General features: G+C 49.8%; 1 protein-coding gene across 13 annotated transcripts in view; it reads right to left on the bottom strand.

The window, feature by feature from the left end:
- Setx (senataxin) overlaps positions 1–2,008 on the bottom strand; it is a 74,344-nt gene extending 72,336 nt beyond the window's left edge. For 5 of the 13 annotated variants that reach the window (XR_002396522.2, XM_021261826.2, XM_021261832.2 and 2 more), the window contains exons 1-3: positions 1,350–1,486; positions 740–844; positions 272–379 (exon numbers count right to left, since the gene is read on the bottom strand). Coding sequence is in view for 7 of the 13 variants with exons in the window: in XM_021261826.2 (XP_021117485.2) it covers positions 272–303 (32 nt within the window). In the remaining 6 variants the exon portion in view is untranslated. Of the gene's footprint in view, positions 1–271; positions 380–739; positions 845–1,349; positions 1,528–1,920 lie in introns of those variants that run through there. The other 8 variants (XM_004849058.4, XM_087182993.1, XM_021261828.2 and 5 more) reach the window with 7 other exon arrangements.
- Positions 2,009–14,198: the final 12,190 nt, after the last annotated feature.

Here is a 14,198-nt window from a genome sequence, read left to right as displayed (position 1 = left end):
CACTTTCTTCTCAGTGTCACTGCCGCTGGCTTAGTTTAATGTATTTTCACTTATCTGCCTGATGACTGAAGAAGCCTAAATGATTGCTGTCCTTTATTTGACCCATCACTAATCATTGCTCCAAAATGTTCCCAGAGGCCCAAACACACACTGGACTTCAAAAGAAGATGACTCCTCCACTTGCTTTGGGATAAAACTCAAATTGTTGAACTCATTATGGAGGCCCTCCACAATGTGGCCTCAGAGCATCTCGCTGTTACCTCATACTTACCTCTTCCTAAAACACTTCATGGTGCTTGGCATTCCCTGACTTTATAGCTCTTCTATCTGCCTTGAATACTCATCCTTCATATCTCTGCCTGGTTTTTAATCTCAGGAACTTTAAGAAAAAAAGTAAATGATCAGATCGAGTTGGTAGAACTCAGATTCAAGTTTAAAGCCCTCCTCTGGCGACTCCAGCAGGAGCCACCCGTGTGCTCTGCTCCCCGAGTGGCATCCCCCCTCCCCTCCAGCTGTCTCTGCTGACCTCCCACTTGCTCCAGCCCCCACGAACCTGCGTGTGATGCCACCCTGTGCGCATCGGGCGGGGGGAGTCTCAATTGCCACTCACTCACTTGCCCAGCGCTCAGAAATCCCGAGTCTGTTAGGGCAAGGACCTGTTCTACATAGTTTTGTAGCACCAGTGCTTGATAAACATTAAACAACTGGGGGAAGAGTCTTACAAGTTTAAAATAATTACCTTGGCAAACGCCCTGAAGAAAGTGATCCTCTCAGTTCAGACGGCTGTGCTAGTTAAGGACAGGCATTCACACATATCCAGACCTTGGGCTCCTGAAGAATATTTCTGAGATGTAAAAAGAACAGCTGACACAGTGGCTCCCCAGAGCCCCGGGTCAACCCCACAGCCAGCCAGGGCTGCCGATGAGACAGGTGCACATGTCGACGGCCTCGTCCTGCGGGGCCGTCCACGCTCGGGCAGCTGGCCTCTCGGCCACCCGCGGCCCAAATCCGCCGCGCAGGTTCCTTCCCCCTGGATGCCCGAGACAGACTCGGCGCCGCCACTCTCCGCCCGCCCAGGACCCTTTAAGGCGGGCGGGAGGGCGGGCGCCGGCGGGGACAGGCGGGCCCGAGGGCGACACTGCCAGCCAAGGACCCTGGCGCCCGGGAAACTGCGCGGCGCGACAGAACCGGCTCGCCGAGACTCGGCCACCCCAGGCGAGGCGGGCCGGGCCGGACCTGCGCGCAGGAGCCGAACGCGGACCCCGCCTCTCCCCGGCTCAGCCGCGTGCACCTCCCGGCCGCGCGCTCCCGCCGCCCGGTTGCGGCCTCCAGCGAACCACCCGGCTCACCCCGCTCCGCCGCGTCCACCGCTAGCGCACGTCCATGCCTGGACTCCCAACCTCCGCCGCCGGAAGTGCGAGCGGAAGCCCGGGGCCAACCCGCAGTCGCCGCGAGTGCAGGCCCCGCCCCCTCCGCGACGGTCTTGTTTTGATGCGCGGAGAAGCGGGGCGTGGAAAGGAAAGCAGCAAACCCGGCGGGCAGACCACGCCCAGGGCGGGACGTCACTTCCGGGATGCAGGGGCTCGACCAATCAGGAGCGCCCGTCCGAGCGGCCGGGAAAAGTTTGCCGCGGCCCTCAGCGCCTGCCGGCCCTCGGGCGGTTAGCAGCCGTCGGGAGGGGGCGCGAGGGCGGCCCCGGGGCTCGAGGATTACGCTCGCCCCGCGCGCGCGGCCCGGCCGGGGCGGTCCGCACGGCTCCCGAGCTAGTTTGTTTCTTTTTCTTTTCGGTACCGCTTGCGAGGCAGGCGCGGCGCCGCTGAGCTACGTCCCCGGCCCCCCCCCAGCCAGTTTTAACCCGGAAAATAAGTTTGGGAGCGGACAGAAGCACAGAGGGCTTCGTCCTGCTCGCGTCGCGCCTACCTCCTGCTGCTTCTGCGCTTCTCCCCTTTTCAACGCCCAGGTGTTCCGGCCGGGTGTGCTCCAAACCTAAAACACGGCAACCTGCAAACAGGCAATGGGGACGCATGCACACTTTGTATAACAGGAGAAAACATCGGGTTAAAAACGCAAGCGGCGCCGTATCAGAGTAAACCGGGCGAGCGCGGGTTAAAAACGCAAGCGGCGCCGTATCAGAGTAAACCGGGCGAGCGCGGCGGTGCACGCCTGCAATCCCAGCGCTCCGGGAGGCTGAGGCAGAGTGATCACCAAGATCAAACGAATCAGGGCAATTTAAAGACTGAGCCACTCCCAGTCTCAAATTTCAAAAAACAATGAAAATAAATAAATAACAATGTAAACAGCCTAGCGAGCTACTTCAATTTCCAGTACCAATGGGAAGTAAAAAATAAAAAATCCAAAGTAAAATAATGGACTGGCTCAGTGGCGCCGCACCTACGTCGCAAACACAAGGTCCTGAGTTCAATCCCCGGTACCGCAAAAAAATAAAAATAAAAAAACTCGACTGGCAAACCTTCGCCCTTTTTAACGCCTGCTCTTGGACCTGACAAAGAGGCCTGAGCCCTGGCTTCTGTAAGTGAACAAAATCATCACTGTGGTGGCCCCTACCAGAGACGAGAAGAGGTTGGGCAAGAACGGTCTTACCCCGCAGAACCCTGACCCAGGAATGGACCTGACGGGAAGAATGCCAGGGGAGACCCCAGCCAGGGAACGTTCTAGAAAGGGGTGTGGCTTGCTGGAAAAGGACCGTTAGGATTTAATCCAGAGCCTGGGCCGTTATTTTCCTCCCTTCCACACTTACCCTGCTCTGCTCAGTTATTACCCTGGTATTCAAACAGAGTGTTCAGATGATAGACTTTCAAAGCCCTTTCGCACTGTACATTAGAAGTTGTGTATGTAGCCCTTTTTCCTTTGTTCTTTGTTTGTTGTTTTGGTTTTTGAGCCAGGGTCTTGCTATGTAGTGAAAGCTGGCCTTCAAATCACTATATAGCCCAAGCTGGCCTCCAACTGGAGGCAATCCCGTCTCAGCCTCCCACATACTGGGATCATAGACATGTGCCACCACAGTCAGCTTGCATCCTTTTTGAAAGAAGACTTTTTGTAATGCTTTAAAAAAACATACAAGGATCTGGAAAGTTATTGAAAACTAGAAAAATTAAAAGGAGGGGAGAGAGCTTTACAAGATTGTTAGGAAAAAGGAGGAACAAAGATAAGAGCTCAACAGGCCAGGATGTGGTGGCCGGACTCCTTCAAAGCTGGCCAAACTCCTGGATTTCTGCATCCATGGTATAACCATGCCTGACATTTTGGAGTATACGCATGCTAATGGCATGACATAGATTTAGCTGTATACTGTATTTCTTACTGATTTTATTAAAGTAGCTATGAAAGAATATAAATGGCAAGCTAGTCACTGTAGTATAAGAAACATCTCCCTAAGTTCTGAACAGGGAGACATGGTAAACTGGGCCTGGAACCCAGAGTAATTTTAAGTGGACATGAAATATTCATATTCATTCTCATTCATTCTCACTCTCTCCCTCTGCCCTCCCTCTGCTATTCTTCCCCTACACCTCTGTCCAGTCCCAGCCACAACAGTGGACGCTGTACTCCTACAAAAGGGTCACTCAGGGTGAAATGCCACCGTGGTCTCAGGCGGGGCTGGCGCCTGCTCTGATTAGCAGCTCTCATCACATTGGGTTCCATCTGCTCCCCCGAGGCAGCTGGGCCCCTCTGCAGTGTAGTCACCTCTGTCGAGTGGAGAAGGCTTCACTAGTGACCTCTCCTCACTACTCACGGAGGGAAACAGCCCCACTGCAGCCCCAACATCCGGGCACATTCTGCTGGCCCCCAGTGGGGTTCAACTCCCGCATACACTGCCAGGCTGCAGACTGTGGCTGAGTTGCTGGAGTGCCCTCCCCTCCTGGTGGCCTAAAGGGCAACAGTGTCAAAAGGCCATGTGGCTCCAGCGGAGTGAGAGGACCCAGGGACGCCCTGTGTGCTTAGCCGGGTTTCCACTAGACGTGGGGCTCCTGCAGGGCCAGAGTGGGGTGGCTGGGTGGCAGCCGGAGCCTTCGTGTGATGCCAGGTTTCCCTGATGGAGCAGCCATCCCGGGATTGCAGCTACAGGAAGTTGATTAAAAGCACTTACGCTCTACTTACGCTCTACTTACACGTGCCCTTGACTGTCAGCCAGAAGCAAAATCCAATGGTGTCTCCACCTACGGCATGAAAGAGCCCTCGGGCCTATGTGGTGGGGAGGGTAGGCCGCAGTTCTCTCCCTTTGCCCTGCAGAGAGGCTGGAGGTCAGAGCCATGGCCAGATGCTTTTATTTTTCCCTCTTGTGTGTTTTAGCAAGAACATCTAAAGATATCTAACAATTCATTGCTAGCGATTTGGTCATCAGGAAATAAAAACTTTCATTTTTTTCTTTAACTTTTTACTCTGAACATTGCCAAATAGAAATAAATTCCAAAGAATAGTGAAAGAATATCCTAGATAATATTTTTCATATGCTTATATGTTTTTAGTACTATAAGCATCTAAAAATGTATCACAGCCATGCCTTTTTTTCTTTTTGCATGTTATTTTTAATGTGAAGCAAGTCCTATGCTGGTCAACGTACACCTAGGATGTGACCACCATTGTCTCTCTCTTGGATTGCAGGGACAGCTCTCCCATAAGTTTTTTGCTGTTGGTGGTGGTGATGTTGTAATTGATCCCTTCAGGAACTTTGGAAAAAATAATAGTATCACATTGGTGTTTTACTTAATCTTCCCACTAGCTTTTATCTGACACAGAGTGAAAGCCAGGGTCTATGTTAGGAACCACAGGGCTCCATGTAATCTGGGATCCTGATAGCCCGCTGATATTATATCTTACTTTTATTTATTTTTTGGTACCAGGGATCAAACTCGGGACCTTGCGCTTGCGAGGCAGCCACTGGAACCACTGAGCTAAATCCCCAGCCCAATTTTACTTTTATTTTTGTCTCCACCTAGCTTACCTGTCCTCCAAGATGTAGCATCACCTCCTCCTCATCTTAGAGAGAGGGAGACGGAATAAGTGAGAATTTTTTTTTTTTGGCTCACATGTACCATTAACACAGAGTCTATACTACAAAAATTAACTATTGGGGGCCGAGGATTCAGCTCAGTGGTGCCATCACCTGCCTGCAAGTACAGTTCAATCCCCGTACCCCCCCCCCAAAAATTAACTGTTCAGCCAGGGATGTAGCTCAGCAACGCAGTGCCTGCCTGGCAAGCGCAAGCCCCTGACTTCGATTCCCAGTACCAAAAAGAAAAAAAATCAACTATCTTTCCAAAGCTAGTCTATGTTCCACAGGGCAGATTGAATCTATAGGCCAACTGTGTTTCGTTCTGTTTTGTTTTGTTTTTGGCACCGTGGATCGAACTTGGGACCTTGGGCTTGCGAGGCAGGTGGCAGAACCACTGAGCTAATCCCCGGCCCCTGTGTTTTTAAAAATAAATTTAAACTACCCAGCAACATTTAATTATCAGGAGATTTTATAAGAAAATGAAGATTTCTGACTGTTATTAAAAACGTAAGATCCAGGAATCCTGGTGCTGCACAATCACCCCACACTAATGTTCAGAGAGGAGAAAAGGCCTCCTCATTTGAACAGGAATCTCCTGTTTCACGTGGTCTCTCCCAGCTTTCCACACTCCTTTATGCTACCTTCCTGGCTCTGAAGGCTGTGTTGTACCCTCATTGCCAACGAACCTCCAGATCTCAGGTACAGCTACCTGGGCCCCTAAAGCCGTACAGGTTATCAGTAGGGGTCTCTGGAGAGGACAAATACCTCGACTACCAAGGAGCAACAACTGCCCTCCAAGTGATTCCAAGAACAAGTGTTATAAAAATGTTAGGATGAAGCTGCAGGACCCACGCAGAACGCCCCAAGGGGAAGGCAAAATTGGTTAAATGGCCTTGAGGACTGCTATTTCTCCCTAAAGGGCTGTCATACCTATGGTGTTGGGGAGTGTGGGGTACCGAAGTGGGTTTAGATCAGCTGTCAGTCTTGAAATAAACCAGTGATGTAGCAACGTGGGCTTGTGTGTGTTATCCAGGCGTGATGGAGGGAGGGAGTGTGTTTTTACATTACTCAGCGAGCAAGAGCACCAGAGTGACTCTTTCTTTATGAGAGCAGGACTTTGTACTAAAATTCTTTTTTTTTTTTTTTTTGGTACTGGGGATCGAACTTGGGACCGTGCACTTGCAAGGCAGGCGGCAGCACCACTGAGCAAAATCCCCAGCTGAAAATTCTTAATCTTGTATATGGACAGGAAGCAAGGGTCTCTCGCTGGACAATGTTTTCTTAATTTTAATTTATTCAATTTTACTCAATTTTTTTTAGTAATGTATCACCTGTCTTATTGTGATTTTAACACTCTGATACTGTCATATCACCGCGAGTTGGAAATCACCATTCCTTGTTATGAAGAGCTGTGCATCCATTGTGGAAATGCAGATGTCCTGTGGCCCTGGCAGCACAAGCCTGGCTGTAAGCCCAAGAGTCTAAGGGCTGTTATGGGTTTCTCTGTGCAATCTGAGCTAAAAAGATCTATGGGTCTGCGACTAACAGGTAAATAGGTACTGCTGCCTCACCGATGCCCTGAGAACTGGTAGTAGGCGATATTCTCTCCACAGCTTGATTATTGGTAAAATGGGTGTATTACACAGGGACTGGCATGGTACCAGCAAACCTGTGCCAAAAACTGATCAATAATGGGCTTTAGGCCCAGTCTGGCTTCTTTCTTAAGGAAATACCGCCTTCTGTGAGGATATAGAGTAGGGTCCTTTAGCTGAATGACTATGGTAGTGGCCTTGACAGCCCTCCCAGGGTGCCCTCAAACCATGCTTGAGGATCAACTCCCAGCATAGACTTTGGGCTCCGTGGGGTCAGGTTGGCTGGGACCTCAGCAACTAGGATACAGGTGGCCAGAGGTTTGAACATTACAGTGGCCCAGAGCAGGAAGGGTGTATCTCTTCTAATTGGTAGCTCCTTCAATGCCCACAACAACTTTAGAATGGGAAGAAAGCTCATCCCAAGAAGAAACTAGAACTAAATAAGTTGTCCCAGTATCACAGAGAAATAGAATTTCTTTGCCTGCTACTTCTAGAATCACCGGAGGCTCCTGTAAATCAATGGGAATATTCTTGTTCAGGAGTGGGCCCTCTTCCCTGGCCACTATGGGGAGGGATGACCGCGTCCCTCTCTGGGAATGAGGGCAGTCCCTCTTCCACCACCTAGGGTCTTCTCCATATTTCCACACGTCCGACAGGGGCTGTGTGGATTCTGGGGCCATTCCCTTGCCCAGTGCCTGGTCCTTGCACTGGAAGCACTCTGACTTTCTTCCACCACTCTTCGAACCTGACAGGGCTCTGTCTTGAACCTTATCAAATGGGGTGAGCATGGCTTTAGCCTGCTTCTTTTCCTTATTCAACTTGAGGTTGTCTTCCACCTCATCATGGTTATTAAAGGCCACATACATCAACCAATGGACTTATTTCATTCTGTGGATCCAGTTGGAGTTTCTGGAGCTTTTTGCTAATATCTGGAGCTGATTGACTAATAAAATATGGCTTAGGATGATCTGACATTCTCTAGACTCTGCATCTAGATTACAGTGTTTATGGAGCGCCTCTTCAATCTAGAGCTAAAAAGCAACTAGATTCTCATCAGATCCTTGACTCACAGAATCTGCTCAGTTTTCCTTTGCACTCCTCAATATCCATAACTGAAAAGACCCGTGTAAAGGTGTTTAAACAGGAAGTTAGGATGTGAGACTGAACAACAGTTACTCCATTTTGTAATAGGGTCCCAACTTGTCTGCTTCTGTTACGGATCACCAGGTAGACATCGAGTTCCAGAGATGTGCGTGTTGTTGTGCCAGGAAGGTCTGTTGTGTGCGTAGTGTTCCGTCATGCTTGCTCAACTCCATATCTGAATATGTTATCTTAAGAACAATCTGTAAAAGGTCTGTTTTATCCCTCTCCTCCGCTTTTGTATTTCTGTTTGCCAACTTCCCTCTACCATCTCCTATAAAAGGACCTCAGGCTCTGAGCCTCTTGCCTCTCTAAGCTTGGAGCTTGGAGAGTGCCGTCTGGCCAGACTAATAAAGGTCTGTTTTACAACTTGTCCAGTGTGTTCCCTCCCGGGTGATCTTTGCTGTAGTCAGCTCCTCAGAGCGTTTGGTAAGGCCCACGGTCTTACAAGGAGGGATGGATGAGGTGTATCCCAAATGGGCTTTTTGGAAGGAGCTGTGAGAGCCCTTAGGTCTGTCCCCGAGGCAGGCCCTAGCCCACGATGGGCCCCTGATAGGCATCTCCCGATAGTCCCAGCCTTGTGTGTACAGGCATCACTTTTCCCTTTTGAACTTTAGAATCTGTCCTATATCCTTGAAGAGTCCAGACACAGAATCCACAACGGCATCGCCTTATTGGCTGGATGCCTCTTAGCCAATTTTATGTGCTTTTTTTTTTTTTTTGCACCAGGGATCGAACTCCGGACCTTGCACTTTCGAGGCAGGCAGCAGCACTACTGAGCTAATTCCCTGGCCCAAAGATTCTGATTTTTTTTTTTTTTTGGTACCGGGGATCGAATTCGGGTCCTTGTGCTTGCACAGCAGGCGGCAAAACCACTGAGCTAAATCCCCGGCCCCTCTTAGCCAATTTTAAAACCACTCAATAGCCCATTCATGGGGGAGGAGCAGTCACCTTGCTCCACAGAACCCCCAAACCCAACAATTCCTCACAGATGTGGCTGAGGACATTTCCACAGATGACACCCCACTATCTGGCCATCTAAGAAAGGGAATAAGACCTGTCCCTTCATCTCACTAGGCCAATGGCAAACCTTTTAGAGACCGAGTGCCGAAACTGCAACCCCAAACACATCTATTTATCGAAAAGTGCCAACACTGCAATTAAACCTGAATACCGAGGTTTTCATTTAGAAAAAAACAACTCATATTAACATCTTTTGTCTTAAGAGAAAAACACAATCACATAGCTTTCAATGATACAAGCAGCTTTTTATTGAAAGGTAAAAGTTTGCATTTGGCTTTTTTTTTTTTCACAACTAATGTGATCTTTGCTGTCCTGTGGCTGCTGATAATTTGTCAAACTTTGGCTGGGGTAACTTGGCTCGAATGACAACAGAGAGGGCTCTGGGTGCCCGCTGGGTTCTCCACGGCTGCCACAAAGCAGCAAGCCACAAAGCGCACATTTCTGGTTCCAAACCTCAAGCTAAAAGTCAGGCACGCTGTAAATTCAGTCAGGAAACACAACTTACACCTCTTTTCATGTAGAGGGACAAACTTGGGGCCGTAGTTATCATAATAAAGGCAAAACTGAGTAAAATGGAGAGAGAAAAAAGTAGCATTAGAGAAGTCACCCAGGAGGAGACAGCTGTAGGCAAGCGATAGGACCCAGAATTGACAGCCAGAGCCACGTCTGTCCAGGGCCACTGCTGTTGCTGCTTTGGTGTGAAAACTGCCTCTTTTTCATTTATTTATTTAGGTACTGGGGATCGAACTTGGGTCCTCACGCTTGCACAGCAGGTGGTGAAACCACTGAGCTAAATCCCTGGCCCTATTTATTTATTTATTTTAATTTTTTGGTACCAGGGATTGAACTTGGGTCCTTACGCTTGTGAGGCAGGCAGCGGAACCACTGAGCTAAATCCCCAGCCCTGCCTCTTTTTAAATGACAGTAAGTTTTTCTTTTCCTTCTGTGTGAGGAAGCACTGTACAGCAGTGCCTCAGTTCACGAGCTCAGTTCTTCCCACAATTCCTCGACCTTGCTTGGCGAACTTAATTCTCCCCTTAAGTTTGAGAACCGAAGAGCCACTGTACTTCTTAACTCTTTGAGTCTCTCAAAGCCAAAACCAAATAAATAATTTGAATACTCCAAAAGACCGAAGGCCTGGGGGCAGGGACATGGAGGGACCTAGAGGTTCCCGAGAAGAGGGAGGAGTGACGGTAACCCAGGAACAGCACATGCTCGGCAAGACTCACAGCAGCCTTGGCACTACCAAGCGGCCGCTCGGGTGTACCCAGCTCAGGCCCACTGCCGACTGCACCCCGCGCAGAAAAGCAGCCAGGGCGGGCAGACCAGGCCCCGGGGAACTTCAGAAGCTGGAGGACTGTGTCGGAACCAAGCACCCCAGTCCCAGTGTGGTCTCAGGTGTTCCCCTGTTGGAGCCACAGCACTGGCCGCCCGGCAGGCTGCCTCCCCTGGGTTCCTGAGTGAATGATGTCACCGGCAAAGATGAGGCAGCTTGGGTGTAGATGACAGATTCTGGGGTGTGTGTGTGGTGGAGGGGGGCAATGAGGAAACCGTAGTACATTAAGCTTGAGAAGGAAGATACCTGTGCAGGTGGCAAGCATGCAGGTGAGCTTTCGAGTGGCGCAGACCAGCTGCAGTCGATGTCGATGCAGGGTAGGAAGGGGAGATGTCCTGGGCCGGCAATGAGAAAAGAACCTTCACAAGCAATGTTCAGGTTCCCTCTGAGAAGTCTCAGGGTCTGATTTATTTTTATATCTTTAAGCAATAGCTGGGAGGCATTGGGCGGAACACGTTTACATTTTAAGTTGCCTTAGCAATTTCTATTGAAGTAAAGGTTATTTTTTGTTAAACAAAGTACACTTCCTCTAAGCTGTTTCATTTCATTGAACATCACGAATACATATTTAAAAATTACAATTGTCCCCTTATTTACCCACACCTAAACAGAACAGAAAGTAACTTAATCAAAATCTCTATATCAGCGGGGGTACAAGCAAGATTGAATCAACTAAGTGTCAAACTTGTGGTCACCAGCTGGCCCTTGAGAAACTGCACGATGGTTAATATAGTTTGCTATTAGCTCTCTATTTTTCTATACCTCTATTCGTCTTAACTAAATGTCATTTGGGTTCATAGTCCATGAGCAGGAGATATTTACAGCACTTTGAGAAATATTGAGTAACTTGCCTCCTTAATGCATTTACCTGTCTTAACTTTCTTTCTTTTTCCCATTTTCCACTATTTCTTACATCTAAAGTCTGTCCTTTCAATCTCTTCATAAGACCCCTTTAGTAAAAAGAATGTCAGCAATAAGAGGGGGAGTTATAGTAGTGGGAAACAGAGGGAGTTTCAGGAGAGGTTTCTTTAGGAGTGGATGTGGCAATAGAACTAAGAGAAACTGGAATTTGGGACTTGTGAGCCAGATCAGATTTCAATACATCATTGCCAATTTGTCTCATGGAGAGTTTGTTGTTAGTCACAAACACAATGACTCCTGTGATCAGAGTAACAATTATAAACATTATGGCAAGAAAAAATAAAACATGAGGGTACGATGTGTTCCCCCCTTTCTTTCCCCCAGCTGGAACTTTGTCAAGCAGCAATGGAGGTCGGTTGGGCTTCGCCATTCGAGCCTGGTGTTTGGGGTGAATCTGACCTCTACCCATGCACTGGAAGTCTCGAGCAGACGGATTCTGTTTCTAGGCACAGGAAGAATGCGCAGAGGGCCAGTCTGAGCCAGGAACACTGACATTTAGAGGCTGGATGCCGGGGGAGGCATCGCATTGATCCCTTGTGTAATTGATGTCTTAGTCACTTTCCTCATCACTCAGACACTGCCCGATACCTACTCACAAGGTGAGCTTATTTGGGCTCACGTTTGGTCCAGTCACTGGCTTCAAGGCAGCCGGGTTGCTAGAGGGGAGATCCACGGTGGAAGACAGCTGAGGAGAGCAGCTTGGGGCAAGGCAGCAGCAGCAGGAAGCAGAGAGAGGGGAGAAGCCAGGGCCAGGGTGGGAGATGAACCCGGTCGGGCCCTGCCCCAGCGACCAGCCCCCTACCTCAGAAGTAACAGCGCATTTAGCTATGAACTCATCAGTGGACTAATCTGCTAATGAGCATCACACCCGCATGAGCCCATCCCCTCTCAGAAGCCCTGCCTATGAGCGCATGAGGCCTTGGGGGTCATCTGGAAAGAAACCCTAACAACTGATTTCATTCACAGATAGCTAATGAGTGATTCTAGAGCTTGTCTAGTGGTGATGATCCAGAATAAAAGACGGGCAGTTTTGGAGTGTGATCAGCATAGGACCAAAATCTGAGAAACTGTGAAGGCCTGGGCTGCGGGCCTCAGGGGTGGGGTTCAACCTAGGCATGGAGGAGGTCAGTTTGTCAGGCTGTTGGACAGAAGAAGTTGCTCTCTGTCGTTAAATTGCCCCGGCTGGGCTTGAACTTGCAATCAGTCTTCCTGCCTCAGCCTTGGAGAGTGCTGGGGTTACAGGCGTGCTCCACCATGCCCAGCTTCCTGGCTGTTAAAAAACAATTTTGTTGTTGCTCCAGTCTTGTTTCCTGTGAGATGAGTGATATTTTTGTCTTGTTCGCTTCCTAAGTCTGCTCTTCTTCTGCTTCCTCCCCAGTTCGGTGGCACCTGCAGCCTCCTCCTCTGCTCATCTCTTGGCCTGGCCATGGCATGGGGGCAACCCTCACCTTCACTCCAGCAAGGCTTTCTTCTCTTTGTACCATGGACTGGGCGCCTGCTCAACTGCCCTCCCCGAGCCCCGAATTCTACATATCCTCAACCCGTTTCCCCTCACAGCCTCTTCAGATGCTGGATTTCCCTTGACGTCCACAGTCTCCCCTGCCTGCCTTTTCTTTCAAAGTCCCAGATTCTCACATATACAAAGGGTGGTTGGCAAAGGTAAGATCGGTGGTTTTCTTTTTGAGACAGGGTCTCTGAAGGAGTCCGGCCGCCACACCCTGGGCTGAGCAGAGGCCGCTGTAAGCCTCTTCCTCCCTTTGGCTTTCACACCTGCTAATCACAGGTTAATCAGGCTGGGTGACCAGGGCTTCCCCTGAACTCCCATCACTTCTCCAGCCCAGCTCCCGGCTCCCAGCTCCTGAGTCACCACAACCTGCACTTTTCAAGCCTTATCTCTGGCAGTAGCTACAGCTCCTCCTCCCTCTACTTTCCCCTTCACCGCCGGCCCCTCATGCTCCCAACCCTGTAAAAGACCTCAGAGCCTGTATGAGATGCCACTCTGCTCTCACACCCACTGTCCCTCTCAGGTTTGCTCTAAATAAACCTCCTGCCTGTTGAGCTCTTATCTTTGTTCCTCCTTTTTCCTAATAGCCTCGAAATGCGGCTCAGGCTGGCCCTGAATGAACTATGTAGCCAAGGCTGGCCTGAGCTCGCAGCGGTCTATCTGAAGCAGGAGAGGATGAGGACCCTGGACAGAAGATAGGAGCAAAAAGCGGCTTTTAATGCTGGCAGCTCAGCGAGCGACTCTGTCTCGCAAGCGCTGAGTAAAAGTTTGTTCTTTATATACCTCTTTTTACATCTACGAGGCTTACTTGCATTGGTGTCTCTCTGGAAATATAGCAAGCAGGATTTATGGAACGCAGAGCAGCGGGTGTGGGAGGAGAGCAGAGTTCTAGCAGGACTGAGTCCGTCAGGCTCCCCTGGTGACAGACTGCAGAAGCCAGCCTGGCTGCTCAGGTGCATTCCACAGAGCAGTTGCCCAGTTCCACATGGAGGGGCAGTCTCCTCTCACATCCACCTGCCTCAGCTTCCTGAGTGCTGGGAAGAAGTGTACTTAAGGATAGTAGCATGGCAGACAAGTGAGAAAAGTTGTAATTTTTACAAAGTACCTGCACATAAATTCATTGGGTCGAATTTATAGCTCAAATAATTACCCACTGTCACACATGCACATTGTGGGTTGCTTCCTCGGAATCCACTTACTTTCTCTGCACCTTTTCCGATTTTCTACTGGAAATTTGCCCTCCAGCACTGAGTGGATGGCTGGGGCCAACCCTGTCCTGGCTCCAGGGACACGCAGCTGGGTATGAGAAGGAGTGCCTGGGGCTTGGGGAGTGTGGGAGGGACTGTTTCCTCTCCTGGATGGGGTGGGAGGCAAACACAGAAGTGTGGCTGCCTAAGGATGTGGCGGGGGCCATGGGGCCACCAGGACCCTGCAGAGAATTAGCAGGGACCTCATCCTTGGAGACTCGGGGCAGTGGATTCATTCTCATTTGAGACTGACACCATCCTTAGCCTTTTAGTTTTGGGAGTTCACATTCCTGGGCCATCGACATCCACCTTTCTGGCAGCTGCAATCAAGAGTTCTAGCTTGTCCTGGGGGTAGCGGCACATGCCTTTAATCTCAGTACTTGGGAGGCTGATTTAGGAAGATCACTGAAAATTCAAGGCC

This window comes from Heterocephalus glaber, unplaced genomic scaffold (genome assembly GCF_053883595.1).
Source record: "Heterocephalus glaber isolate CG9 unplaced genomic scaffold, H.glaber_assembly_v1.0 deba00001479, whole genome shotgun sequence".
In the NCBI taxonomy this organism is placed as follows: Eukaryota; Metazoa; Chordata; class Mammalia; order Rodentia; family Bathyergidae; genus Heterocephalus; species Heterocephalus glaber.
This window is presented reverse-complemented; position numbering and strand designations above follow the sequence as displayed.